Raw genomic sequence first — 13,425 nt, forward strand, 5'->3', positions numbered from 1 at the left:
TAGGCCCCTTGCTCCGTGAGGCCTCCTGAGGGCAGAGGGGGCTGGGGCTCTGTGAACATGCGGGGGTGGAAGGTGTCTCCATTAGTGCCGTTGGGGACCGGGACCTCCATCTCTCTCTCAAAGAAAGTTGGTGTGGAGCAGGGCTAACCTGGACTAGCCTGAATGTAAACAGCAAACCCTTTTCTGATAGAAGCATGACAACTTATAAAATCTGTTTTGTGTAGCTCTATCTACCCTTTGTAAATTCAGCTGCGGAGTGTAAATCCTGAGCCTGTTCCCCGTCTCCCCCTCGCTTTTAAAATAATTTAATCCCCTGGAAGGACCTCAGTTTTTCCAAGTCCTATGAATCTGCAGTGCCAGATGTCCAAACTGAGCTGAGGTCTTAGAGTGAAGCTGCTGGGACTGGTGCCCACAGTGGAGTGAGTTGTGTCCCCTAAGTCCCCACGAACACTGTATTTGGAAATAAGGTCTTCGCAGGTGCAATTAAAGTTCAGATGACATCACACTGTGTTACAAATTTCTTTACTGTTTGGACTCACGAGGCAAAAGACACACCAGATGCAAGTAAATGGGCAGAGGCTGAAACTCTTAGGTGGAATCAGCTCTGAGAAACTGCGCCACTGCTATTTATTGAGTTCCAAGAGCCACAGCTCAGCAGGTAAAACCAGAAAGCTACAAAAGCCTTTTTCCCAACCATACCATCCCCAACCCTGCACGTCTACTGTTTCTTTTCATGAACAAGGACACAAGAAGAGTCAGAGTCCCAGAGTTTATCAATCACAGAGTACATCTGGTTCTTGGAGGCATTCCTCCAAAAATCCTGCGTACACGCATTTAAGTAACCCTGGCCATTGCCTTTCCATGGCCAACACACTCCAAGATCTGTCTCCACTTAACCCTTGCTCTGCAGTTAACTGCCATCTACATTGGTGCAGAGTTGTCTCCTACAACACTGGATGAGGGTGAGTCCTACCCTAACTGCTGGTGTCTTTATAAGATGAGCAGAGAAACACATACAAGGAGAATGCTGTCCTGGGAGCTATGGAGTTGTTCAGCGACCACCTTCCTCAATCACCTGTCCTGTCTCATAGATAAGACAGAACTGTGAAGCTGTTCTGTCTGTGCCAATCCGCAGTCCAAGGTAGGTGCACCCATCCCGCCCCCACTGTTCTAACCTGGGGACGTCTGACTCTGGGACAGTTTTCACTCTGTGGGGCCAATAGAGCAGGATCTGCAGAGCTTAACCTCGATGGGGAGGGGTCCCCAAAGCCCACAGTGAGTGACATAACTGCCAAGTCTCACAAGACCCCTTGTAATCCTAACATGGGGAAAACCAGAGCTGAAACCCAGATCCAGAGGAGGCTGGTAAGTAGATGCCATCGAAGCTGGCACTACAGGCCCTTATTGTTTGTGCAATTTTTACTGATGTGGCTTGGAATAAATGGGGCATTCTATGATGCCTGCCTGGTCACACAAGCCCTGCTTTGAGCTGGCTGGACACCCGGATCTGGCCAGGGCCATGAGCTGCGCCCCCTGCTATGGCCCAATGCTTCCTGCACAAGCCCCCTGTTCTCAGCCGCCCACCACACTTCCCCACCCTGCAAAGTGCCTCTTAGCTGGCCCAGAGCTGTGGTAGGACTGCTTCCTTCCTGTGGGTGGCCCCCAGATTTTCCAGATATGCAGATGAGCACCCAGGCTGGCCAACAAGGTGTGTTTGGGACCCGAGGAATCCATTCTACAAACGCTAATGGTGGCAATGACAAGATCAAGGACGTTTCAATGATCCAACAGCCACAGGACCATGTGGGATTTAGCATAGTAGATGGTGTGGCTAAGTCAAGGGGCTCCTCTGCTGATGTCATGCTGCTGATCTGGGGAATAATGACCAGCAGATGTTCCCCAGGGCATCTTCCAGGAGGAGCAGACCCTTTGTGAACACTGGGCCAAAAGGAGATGTCCAGGCTTACACCTGCAGCATCTACAACACGGTCTTTCTAGGAACAAAGCTGGAAGTGGTGCCTCCTGAAGCCGTCCTCAAGTTTTCTGGCTTCTTCATTCCCTTCTTCCTTCATCCTCCTCTTCCACCAACTTGGAGCAACCCAGTCTGCTCCTGGCTCTGCTCCACAAAGTCTCCTATACCTGCTATTGTTTTTGTATTATTTTTCCTTTTTTTAGCAAGAGGGAGAGAGACAGAGACAGACAGGCAGGAAGGGAGAGAGATGAAAACATCAACTTGTAGTTGAGTCACTTTAGTTGTTCATTGATTGCTTCTCATAAGTGCCTTGACTGGAGTGCTCTAGCCAAGCCAGTGACCCCTTGCTCAAGCCAGCAAACTTTGGTCTCAAGCCAGGGACCACAGGGTCATGTCTACAATCCCACACTCAAGCTTGTGGCCCCGCACTTAAGCTGGCAACCTTGGGGTTTAGAACCTGGGTCCTCAGCGGCCCAGGTCAACACTCTATCCACTGCGCACCACCTGGTCAGATGTAATTTGTTATTTTCTAATAGATAATTTATGCGTTATGTCACACGCTTTGTTATTATTTTAAAATGTCATGTGAGCCTGACCTGTGGTGGCGCAGTGGATAAAGTGTCGACCTGGAAATGCTGAGGTCGCCGGTTCGAAACCCTGGGCTTGTCTGGTCAAGGCACATATGGGAGTTGATGCTTCCAGCTCCTCCCCCCTGTCTCTCTCTCCTCTCTCTCTCTCTGTCTCTCTCTCCTCTCTAAAATGAATAAATAAATAAAAAAATTAAATTAAAATGTCATGTGATACTTCAATGTATACAGTTATTTCATTGCTATCAGCTGGGAAAGGAAAGGTTTTTTGTGGGTGCTCAGCCCAGAACAGCTTCTCATTGCTCTTTTTTTGGTATACTCATGAGTTTTGACTTGGTCCTTTGGAGTGCTGCTCATCTTCATGGTGTAGCCATCCTGCTGATGCGGCCACTTACCACCAGATTCTTGGCACTGAGAGATGGACAGTGTCCACAACCTCTACTTTCTTTGGAATACTTGTTGGCTCAGACCTGTACCTGTCAAAACAGGATGTCCAGTACCAGTGCCTCAGGAAGTAGGATGTCACAGCCTCCTTCTCTAAGCAGGCTTCCTTTCTGGTGAATGAATGCTAATGCTTCTGGTGCTGCTCTAAGGTCCACACCTCGAAATGCATATTACAGCCACAGCGCCGGGTGAATGCGGCTAGACTAGACCCTAACGGCTGAAGGAAGACATGTTAAGAGGAGGCAAACTGACAATCCGCTGCAGCTTTGTTTACCCTGAAGCACAGATGGAGTTGGGAGGGCAGGTGCACTGAAGGTAGGACAGTGGCCGAACAGTTAGAATCTCTTTCCTGTTTTTCTTACTCCTCTAAGGAGTGGACAAGGATGTAGAGGTGGGGGTGGAGGGATTCCCCTGGAGACTGTAAAATGGCTTTAAAATCTAAAAGATGTGTTCCTTGATAGGCCTGGCCTCTTCTTGGAAGAATTCTCCATTGGAAGGACTACCTCCTGAGTTCTGTGAATGTCCAACTGCTATGCTTTCCACATGAAAGTGATGCAATATTGACTGTCAACTGTAATTTTCTTTTTCTTTTCTTTTTTTTTTCCTATTAAGTGAGAGGAGGGGAGGCAGAAAGACAGACTTCTACATGTGCCCCTACTGGGATCCACTCAGCAAGATCCTACCAAGCAGTGCTCTGCCTGGCTTGGCCATAACTCTGTTGCTCAGCAACTGAGCTATTTCAGCACCTGAGGTGGAGGCCATGGAGCCATCCTCAGCGCCTGGGGCCAACTTGCTTAAATCAATTGAGCCATGGCTGCAAGAGAAGAGGAGAGATTGAAGTGAGAAGGGGAAGGGTGGAGAAGCACATGGTTGCTTCTCCTGTGTGCCCTGACCAGGAATCAAACCTGGGACCTCTACACACCGGGCCAATGCTCTAACTGAGCTAACTGGCCAGGACTTTCAATTGTAATTAAAAAAAAAAAAAAGATTTTGAAAAAAAATTCTAATCCCTAAAGGCTGCATTGACTTTACAGTCAAAGAGGCTGTACCAGGCAGGTAACCACTTTCTCAGGCCATGTGACTTGACCAGGCCGTGTGGTTAGACCCCGGCAGGCTACAGTGTTCTGACTGTAGGTCCTGGGCCCATTCTGCTGGCCCCTTAACAGCTCCCTGTGACTTTGGGGAAGGCCTGGAGCTCTCATGTGCACATGGGTGTTACCCAGCAAGGGCTCACTGCCTGCCACACGTAGGAACTGATACTATGGCCCAGCTTTTGGGAAACAAAAGAGCTTTTACTGTGAGTTTGGCCAGCAAGGAGACTGGAGGCAGGACTCAACATCTGTCTCATCCAGGGTTTGGGTGGGACTTTAAGGGGTTTCAGTACCGGATCTTCCTGGACAGCAGACCCTTTGCTTAGACCAGCGGTTCTCAACCTGTGGGTCGTGACCCCGGCGGGGGTTGAACGACCAAAACACAGGGGTTACCTAAAGCCATCGGAAAATATGTGGCTTTAGGTGACCCCTGTGTTTTGGTCGTGGACCCCCACTGGGGTCGCAGCCCACAGGTTGAGAACCGCTGGCTTAGAGTTCTGGCACTCAGGTTCCCAAGGTGTCCTGTACTTTGGTTCCATGGGGAGAACTGTTAAGGGTTCACAAGTGTCACTCCAAAGTGGGGTTCACATGTTATTTGTAAGTATGGTAAACTTTGGTTTTAAGTCTTGATAGAAGCAGGATAGGACCGATTTGAGCTGATTCTGTGGTTACATGAGTAGGTGGAGAAGCCACCTGCCCCTCAGGGCACACAGGATGTGACACCAGCCTGGAAAAGGTCAGGTTTTGGCCCATGCTCCACTGGACACAGAAGGGCTTGGCTAGCATCCCCCCCCCCAACCTAACAGGTAGCAGTGGCAGGGTGGGGCACGCAGGGTTTCCCTTTTCTTGGTGCCCAGAGGACTCCCACTGTGGAGTATATCTGAGCACTGGGTTCTCACACAGCATCCTCCTGCTAGGACTCAGAAGGGCCAGCCCAGTGCAGTCCACTGCCATCCAACAACAGGCTTTCTGACCAATGCCAGCCCCATCCCTCATACCCCCCTTTTCAGGCAAGCTCTTTCTCCTGGGACCCCCAACTAACAAAGTCAAACACCAAAGCAGTGGATGCAGCCTGGATCCTGGCCAGATCCTAGATAAACTAGACAGTGAGGGGTGGCTGGTTATACATTGGAATTTGTGTCTGTGCAGGCTGCAGTGAATACAAGATAACAGTGGGTGACCTGGCCTAGTAGCTCAGTTGGTTGGAGTATCATCCTAATGAGCCAGGGTCAATCCCAGGTCAGGGCACATGCAAGAGTCAACCAACAAATGCATAAATAAGTGGAACAACAAATGTTTCTCTCTCTCTCTCTCTCTCTCTCTCTCGCTTTCTCCCTTCCTCTCTATAAAATCAATTTTAAAAATTAGAGAAAAAAGAAGATAACAGTGGGCAACCTCTGCTCAGTGTCCCCCCAGAATTTCATGGGCTCAGACATTGATGCTGGGATCCAGTGGCTGGGATAAGCCAGCCCTGTGAGTGGGGAGCATGTGGGAGGGGCACCCTGAGAAGGACCGAGCTTGCTGTATGCAGCCCAGAGCAAGGACAATGTGACTGGACAGTGTGGGTAAGCAGCAGAGTGTCAGGCAGGTGGATGGGGCGAGAACCTGCCTTTGTCATTAGTAATGATCATCCTAATTGGCATGTGTAGCAGTGGTGGGCCATGCCAGGCTTCCTACCAGTGCCCCTAGGCTGTGTTGGTTGGCAGAGGAGAGGATGGTGAGGAGGAAATGAAACACACATCAAACCCTGGCTCTGGCTGGGACAGTATTTGCTGCATGGTCACTTCTCCAGCAGCCCTAGCATGCAGGACTGGGAGCTTACCAATGAAGAAGCGGAGGCACCCAGCAGGGCGGGGTGCAGACCCAGACTCTGGTGGCCTCTTAGTTGTCAATGACCAGCGGAGCCCTGAATGTGGGCAGCAAGCCTCCCCTGCCATTGCTGTGGTCACTTAATACACACCAGGCCTGGATACAATGGGGCTGGTGACTTCCACTTTACACTCAAGTGGCCTGAAGCTCGGCTTAGTGACCTGTCTAGTATTCCCTGTGCCATTCCCCCGGTGGCCACTTGGTCTGCAAGGCAGTGGACACCATCCAAGGTGCTGGGCACTGGTTGGGAAACTTGTGTGCAACCCCCCCCTGGGCTACCAAGGGCTCCAGGAACCGGTCATTGGGGTGGAGAAGGCTGGGGGGGAACCGGGGTGTGGACCTGGCCAGGCCAGTCCCTAGTAGTGGGTGCCGCCCCCGCGCTCACTGGCAGGAGGCGCAACCACGGGCACTGGTCCACTGGGGGGCGCTACCCTGCGCGAAAATTCCGGCCACACCCGCGCGGTCCCGGGCCCAGGCGCAGAGACACGAGAAGGGGCGGGACCCAGACCCGGGAAACGAAATCGAGCGGGCCGGAACCACGTGAGTGCGGGCCCGTGGGGCGGGATGCCGGGTACAGGAGCCAGGGGTTCAGGACCCAGTGGGTATGGGATGCGAGTCACATGGGTGCGAACATGCCCCCACCGGTAGGTGTCGCGGGGTTGCGGTACCAGGGTACCGCGGGGTGTCTGGGTCTGGGTCGCGGGCCCCCGGATGCAAGCCGGGGAGTGGCGCCTGCATCTCGATGCCGCCTCCGTGCTCTCCAGGCCGCCTCTTCCTGCGGCGCCGGTTTCGGTTTCGCTGCCGGGTCGTCAGCCCATCCCCGCACATTCCGGGATACCAGAAACACTCGGAGACCCAGCCGCGGCCTCCACCCGGAATAGCTGTTTTAGCTAATTATATCAACGGAAACGGATTGTTTTGGAAACATGTCCATGTTTTTATCTCATTGTCACTTTTACAAGAATGGCGCTACTGCTCACAGCTCAGGGTTATCCCAGTGGTCCTGGCCAGGCTGGCACCTGTTTGGTGGTGGCCTTGAAAGCCAGAGGGGGGTGCAGAATGAGGAAGTGCTGCCAAGATGGTAGGGGCCACCAGCTGGGACCCCCTCTAATCCCTGACCTACTCCAGCCCCGGGCCTACTGGAGCCTCAGACCCATGCAACCCCTGGTATTGCTGGAGGATGGTTGGGAGAATGGGCTTGGAGTTTGGCATGGTTCAGTGGTTGAACATAATGGGAAAGGAGAAGTCTGGAAGGTGTTTGAATAGATAAGTGTATTATCCCTGCTCTAAGGCCCCCAGCACACCCTGAGGCCCCTGGTGCAGGTGGGACATAGGATACTTCAGTGGGGATTGCTGAGACCTGCTATGAGTGTTTTGGTCTGTGGGGAGGAAGAGCTTTTTTTTTTTTTTTTTTTTGTATTTTTCTGAAGCTGGAAACGGGGAGAGACAGTCAGACAGACTCCCGCATGCGCCCGACCGGGATCCACCCGGCATGCCCACCAGGGGCGAAGCTCTGCCCACCAGGGGGCGATGCTCTGCCCCTCCGGGGCGTCGCTCTGCCTTGACCAGAGCCACTCTAGCGCCTGGGGCAGAGGCCAAGGAGCCATCCCCAGCGCCCGGGCCATCTTTGCTCCAGTGGAGCCTTGGCTGCGGGAGGGGAAGAGAGAGACAGAGAGGAAGGAGGGGGGGCGGAGAAGCAAATGGGCGCCTCTCCTATGTGCCCTGGCCAGGAATCGAACCCGGGTCCCCTGCACGCCAGGCCGATGCTCTACCGCTGAGCCAACCGGCCAGGGCCAGGAAGAGCTTTGGATAAGAGGAAGATGACTTAGGGAAAGAAAGAAAGAAGCCTGGGCTGTGGGGAGTCATTGAAAGTCTTTGAGTGAGAGAGTGCCCAAACGATGGTGGTGTGTGCTTCCGGTGGCTGTGGTGGAAAAGGGCAAGAGGGAAGCCGCAGCCTATCTGTGGTGGATGAAGCCAGGGTACCGCACACACCAAGTGTCTTCAGTCTAGCCCCCCCCCCCCCAGGAGATCACCATCTTGTGGAGACCAAGTCAAGGGTAGCAGACAGGCAGCCATGCCACAGACCAGTGAGAAGGGAAGGCTGATGTCAGCAGCAGGGCAGGAGCCTGAAGGACCTAGCCTGAGGGCCCTCTGGGTGCCCTCCCAGCTGGCACAGGAGCCAAATTGGCCACTGCTTTGGCAGATTTCTCCGGTCAGAAGCCAGCAAAAGGTAGTAGGTGGGCAGGTGGATCTCTGTGCTCCAAGAGCTGAGATACCTGTTTCCACTTTCACTCTAGATGCACTAAGTGGCCTCTGGAGGCTGGAGATCCTTGGCCTGAATCTTGGCCTTGGCATGAACAAGCATGATCCTCACCTTGGTTTGATGCTACCCCCACAAAAGGGTGCTCTGAGTCATAGTCGATAGCAGAAGAACAGGCTTCAAAGATCGCAACCCCTTGCCCTTTAGTAGGAACCTGACCAGGGGCCCTTTTGCCCTGCGCTGCCCCTCTGCCCCTCTGCAGGCTGTCCCTGCGGCTGACTGACTCAGCTGTGGCTGACAGGTTTTTTTTGTTTTTTTTTTTTTTGTGGTAGAGATAGAGTCAGAGAGAGGGACAGACAGACAGGAAGGGAGAGATGAGAAACATTAATTCTTCGTGGTGGCTCCTGGTGGCTCCTTAGTTGTTCATTGATTGATTTCTCATATGTGCCTTGACCGGAGGGCTACAGCAAACCAAGTGACCCCTTGCTCGACCAGGGACCTTGGGTCCAAGCTGGTGAGCTTTGCTCAAACCAGATGAGCCCGTGCTCAAGCTGGCGACCTTGGGGTCTCGAACTTCGGTCCTCCGCATCCCAGTCTGACGCTCTATCCACTGCACCACCGCCTGGTCAGGCTGTGGCTGACAGTTTTTCTCTAGGGCTTTGGGAGCAGCTGTCCTTTGTGTCTCACCCGTGAGCCAGGGGCTTTGGTCTCTGAGAGTTTCTTTCCCAGGACAAGCTTATGCTGTGTCTCTGCCGGGAAAGCCCTCCTCCCACCCCACCCCACCCTGTCCTCAGCTACCCTGGCTTTCAGTCTCACCCTGGTGGGGACAGTTTTAGATGGATTCACTAAGAGACTTTATAAAGCTCAGGAGGGCAGGAGAGTGGGGTGAGGGGGCAGGGGTGAGGAAGCAGAAAGGGAAGTGGGCGCTGAAGCTGTGAGGGAGGCAGGACAGGAAGGACTTGGGATGAGGCTGGGCTGTGAACTGCAGGGGAGGGGCTCAGGCTGAGTTTCTATTAAGCCAGGACCTTGTGAGCTGCTGTAATTTCACTTTTCAGAAACTGAAACTGAAACACGGCTGCAGTCACATGACAGGAGGCTGGGAATAAAAGTGGCTGCTTCCTCAGGACTCTTGCTTCCATATCTTCAGAGGCACACCAGCCTCGGAAGCCCCAACCCAGAGGTATGGAGTGTCCTTCGTGCTGGCATGTCTCCAAAGAGGAAGCTCCCAAATTCTGCAGCGAGTGTGGACAGAGGCTGCCGCCTGTGGTCCCCGCACCTGGTAAGGCCTGGGGGGAGGTGCCAGTGAGGGCAGGGGCCAGCTGGGGATAGAGGGAGGTGCCAGTGAGGGCAGGGGCCAGTGAGTAGATAGTCAGCTCAGTCCTGCCTCCCTTCCTGGAAATGGAAACCAAGGCCAGAAGGCAGCCCAGACCTCAGAGTGAAGACTCCTGTGGCTAAAGGACTCTTTCTAGAAACACTTTCCTTAGAAAAGTTCCGTCGGGACCTTTGCTAGAGGCACCTGTCACTTTTTTAGAAATTTCTATTTCATTTCTTGGATAACCTCAAGGTTCCCCTTCCCCCTTGGGAATGGGAAGGGTGGGCTGAGCTCAGCTGGTGGAGGTTTTCTGAGGCTGCTGCATAGAGTGGGACCTCAGGCACAGAAGAAGTTGAGGGGTCGCTGTAGAGGGCTTGTGGTCAGTGACCAAGCTTGTGAAAGCCACATCAGGCGGGTCTCACTTGCTCACTTGGCCAGTCCTCGATTCTCTTGGCGTCCGGACATCAGCCTGATGTTTCCTCCTTCCTTGGCTGTTCTCTAGCTCTCCTGGTGACTTCCCCTGGTCTTTGGTTTTGCATACCGCTTAGGCACTGTGAGCCCCCAGGATAACCCTTTTTTTCCTGGACCTGTCATCTAAACTCCAGCCACGTGTGGCCTCCCCACCAGAGTGTCTGACAGGCCTCTCAGTTTCCTGTCTCTGAAGCCCAGCTCCTCTCTCCCCTAGACCTGCACCTCAGGCTTCCCACCTGCCTTGCCCAGGGTGAACTTATCCCTCCAGCACCTCAGGCCCAACCCCTGGCACTGACCTCCATTTCTTCCCTTCCTTATGCCCTGCATCCTGTTTCCAGGACCCTGCTAGCTGCATGAGCAGAGCCTACCCAGAGGGTTCTTCCCCTCCCCCTGCCATGTCAGTCAGAATAAAAGCTGCAAGTCCTGAGCCAGTGCCCTGCCATTGCCCTTTGACCTCTGCTCCTACAGCCACTAGCCTCCCTGCAGCTTGCTGGCCTCCCTGTCCTTTCTGGGATACACTGGACCTGCTCTGACCCCAGGAACTTTGCATGGCCTGTTCCTGTGCCTGGAACATACTTGTCCTCAGAGGGCAGCACAGCTCCCTGCCCTTGCTCCTATCTTTGCTCAGCTGTCTCCTCTGCCTCTAGTCCCCCCCAACCCCCAGACCCCCCCCCACTGATAACTGCAACCTGCCCCCCCAAACACACATCATCAGTTTGCCTTATGGCTTTAGGGGGGACCTTCACTGCTTTATCCCAGGTCCCTTGCACAGTGTTTGGCACACAGTAGGTGCTAAATAAATAATTGCTGAGTGATTCAAAGCAAGTCCGCAGGACCCCATGTGTTTTCTTTTTTTTTTTTTTCTCTCTTTTTTTTTTTTTTTCATTTTTCTGAAGCTAGAAACAGGGAGAGACAGTCAGACAGACTCCCGCATGCGCCCGACCGGGATCCACCCAGCACACCCACCAGGGGCGATGCTCTGCCCACCACGGGGCGATGCTCTGCCCATCCTGGGCGTCACCATGTTGCGACCAGAGCCACTCTAGCGCCTGAGGCAGAGGCCACAGAACCATCCCCAGCGCCCGGGCCATCCTTGCTCCAATGGAGCCTCGGCTGCAGGAGGGGAAGAGAGAGACAGAGAGGAAGGAGAGGGGGAGGGGTGGAGAAGCAAATGGGTGCTTCTCCTGTGTGCCCTGGCCCGTAATCGAACCCGGTCCTCCACACGCTAGGCTAACTCTCTACCGCTGAGCCAACCGGCCAGGGCCCCATGTGTTTTCTAAACACGTGCTATTGTTTGTGCATGTGTGTGGCGTGTACAGAGTGAGTAAATAACGGAAGCACAGGCCTTCCCACTGTGGTTCGGTTATCTGCGAGGATGACCTCGTGCCAGGGTTCTGTCACTCTGCTTCTGCTGCGTTTGTGCAAAGTGCTCAGGTTACAGACGTTGCATGTGGGCTCGAGAGGCAGGTGGTCCTGCTGTGGATTGTGTTTTATTGATTTTCTTTTGCTGCTAATCCTTCAGGAGGAGGTCTGGCTGACTGTTAAACCTGAGGGCTCCTGAGGGGTCACAGAACTACGTGTGCCCTTGGCTGGCAGCTGAGTGTTCCCTCCCCTCATAGATTCCTTGCTGTCTAGACATGGAATCATGGCATGGCCGAGCTCCTGGGGTCTAGATGGAGCCTCCCACCTGGCAAGGCTCCCTACCCCTGGTCACTAGAATGTCTGCTTGTGTGGGGACCTTGAGATGGAAAGGGTCTTTGGGGCTCCAGACATTAAACAAAATAAAACCAAATGCTGGCTAACCATGACATGCCCTGAACTATGCTGAGTATCAAGGGAAGAGCTGTATCATAAAGCCCTGTCTCACAGATGCCAAGAACAAAGCACAGAGAGGTGAAGTAACTTGCCCAGAGTCATACAACTGTTCACACAGTCTGAACCCAGGCTGGAGGTCGGGAGCCCATGTCTCGGGAGGAGGCAGTGGTTCAGGTCTTGCTGGCCTCACTGTGAAGGGGGGAAAGGGAGGGTGCTGGCATAACCTTACAGCTGTTCTGGAGCACTACCCACCTGGGCTGGGTAGATAACTAGCTCTAGGCCCTGCTGGTACTGGCCTGTAGCTGGGGGACAGGGGTCAGGAAAGTATTAAGTGTAGGCCTCAAGGGTTAAAATTAGTTGCTGTAGTCAGGTGAACTGGGGTGGTCCTTGGTTGGGGGTGGTCCTTGGTTGGGGGTGGTCCTTGGTTGGCAGCTGAGAAGTTGTTGGGAGGGACAAACAGAGGAAACTGGAGTCTTAGAGACGAGCCCCTCTGGGAATCAAATTAACATAGGACGGATTAACAGGAGAAGAAAACCCACATTTCATTTGTACTTATGGGGTCCATAAGAACAGGAGGTCCCAGAGAGGATCATGCAGTTTGAGGCCAATCCACCACCCTGAGCTAAGGAGAAGGGGTGGGGCTGGGGCTTTGAAGGGCAGGACAAGTTGCCGGCCAGTCACGGAAATCCTTTAGGCAGTGAAGGAGGAGGTGAAAAGCCCTTTCTGAGTCTTTTGTTTCTGAAACATAATCCACCTCAAATAATCCTCATGACAAAAGAGACTTGTTTTGGGGTGATGACGTCCTGCTCCCTATGGCCATCCTTCTCAGCCTGGTGAAAGGCCACTCTAGGGCCACCCGTCCTTAGCACGACACAATCACTGCAGACAGCCCTCACCTTCCAGATGTTCAGCACCCCTGGTCACCTGCCCTCTTGTCCCTATGAGCACGGTGAGCAGTGGTCAGGACCATTTTGCTTTGGGCTGGGAAAGAGAGAGGGAGATGTTGGGGGTGAGGAGTCAGATAAGGAGGCCTGGAAAGCCTACAGGGTAAGGTCCTTATGCAGATTGAAGTGGCTGCCTTCTGCTTTGATAATAGTTCGTGGAGAGGACGTCACTCTCCTCTACCTGGTGCCATGGGTCTCTTATCTATTGTTGGATGCGGCAGATTCTAGTGCTGGTGCTAGTCAGTCTCTGGGGACGCACAGCAGAGCCAGACACCTGGGCCTGAATGGTGAGACTGCCTGGAGCCACTGGCCTCTGAGCATTGCACACTCTGGTGTGACCCCAAGTCTGTGAGCTGCTTTGTGTCCTCAGCCCTGGCTGTGCCTTGGTATTTACAGGAATAGAAAGTGAAACCAGGATGGAACCAGGATGGAGGAGTGGCTTGGCAGGAGCTGCTGGGGGGGAGGCTCCTCCTTTCACCCTGGGGGATGGGTGCATCCATGCAGGTGGGGTGGGTGGGCCCTGCCCAGACCCCAGGGTTTGGGGGCAGAGGAAGGGCACACTGATAAAGGCATGTAAGAGTAGTGTGTGGAGAATTCCAGGCCATCCTAGGCCTACGTGGAGGGTGGCTAGCTTTGCTGGGGGTGATGTTTGCCTGATTC

General features: G+C 53.6%; 1 protein-coding gene across 1 annotated transcript in view; it reads left to right on the plus strand.

The window, feature by feature from the left end:
• The first annotated feature begins 6,524 nt into the window (after window positions 1-6,524).
• The window catches only part of RNF213 (ring finger protein 213), a 125,759-nt gene continuing 118,858 nt past the window's right edge, over window positions 6,525-13,425 (plus strand). Inside the window, 2 exon segments of the mRNA XM_066381485.1 lie at window positions 6,525-6,607; window positions 9,279-9,502. Of these exon segments, the coding sequence (XP_066237582.1) occupies window positions 9,406-9,502 (97 nt within the window). The 5' untranslated portion in view covers window positions 6,525-6,607; window positions 9,279-9,405.

This window comes from Saccopteryx leptura, chromosome 4 (genome assembly GCF_036850995.1).
Source record: "Saccopteryx leptura isolate mSacLep1 chromosome 4, mSacLep1_pri_phased_curated, whole genome shotgun sequence".
Taxonomy (NCBI): domain Eukaryota; kingdom Metazoa; phylum Chordata; class Mammalia; order Chiroptera; family Emballonuridae; genus Saccopteryx; species Saccopteryx leptura.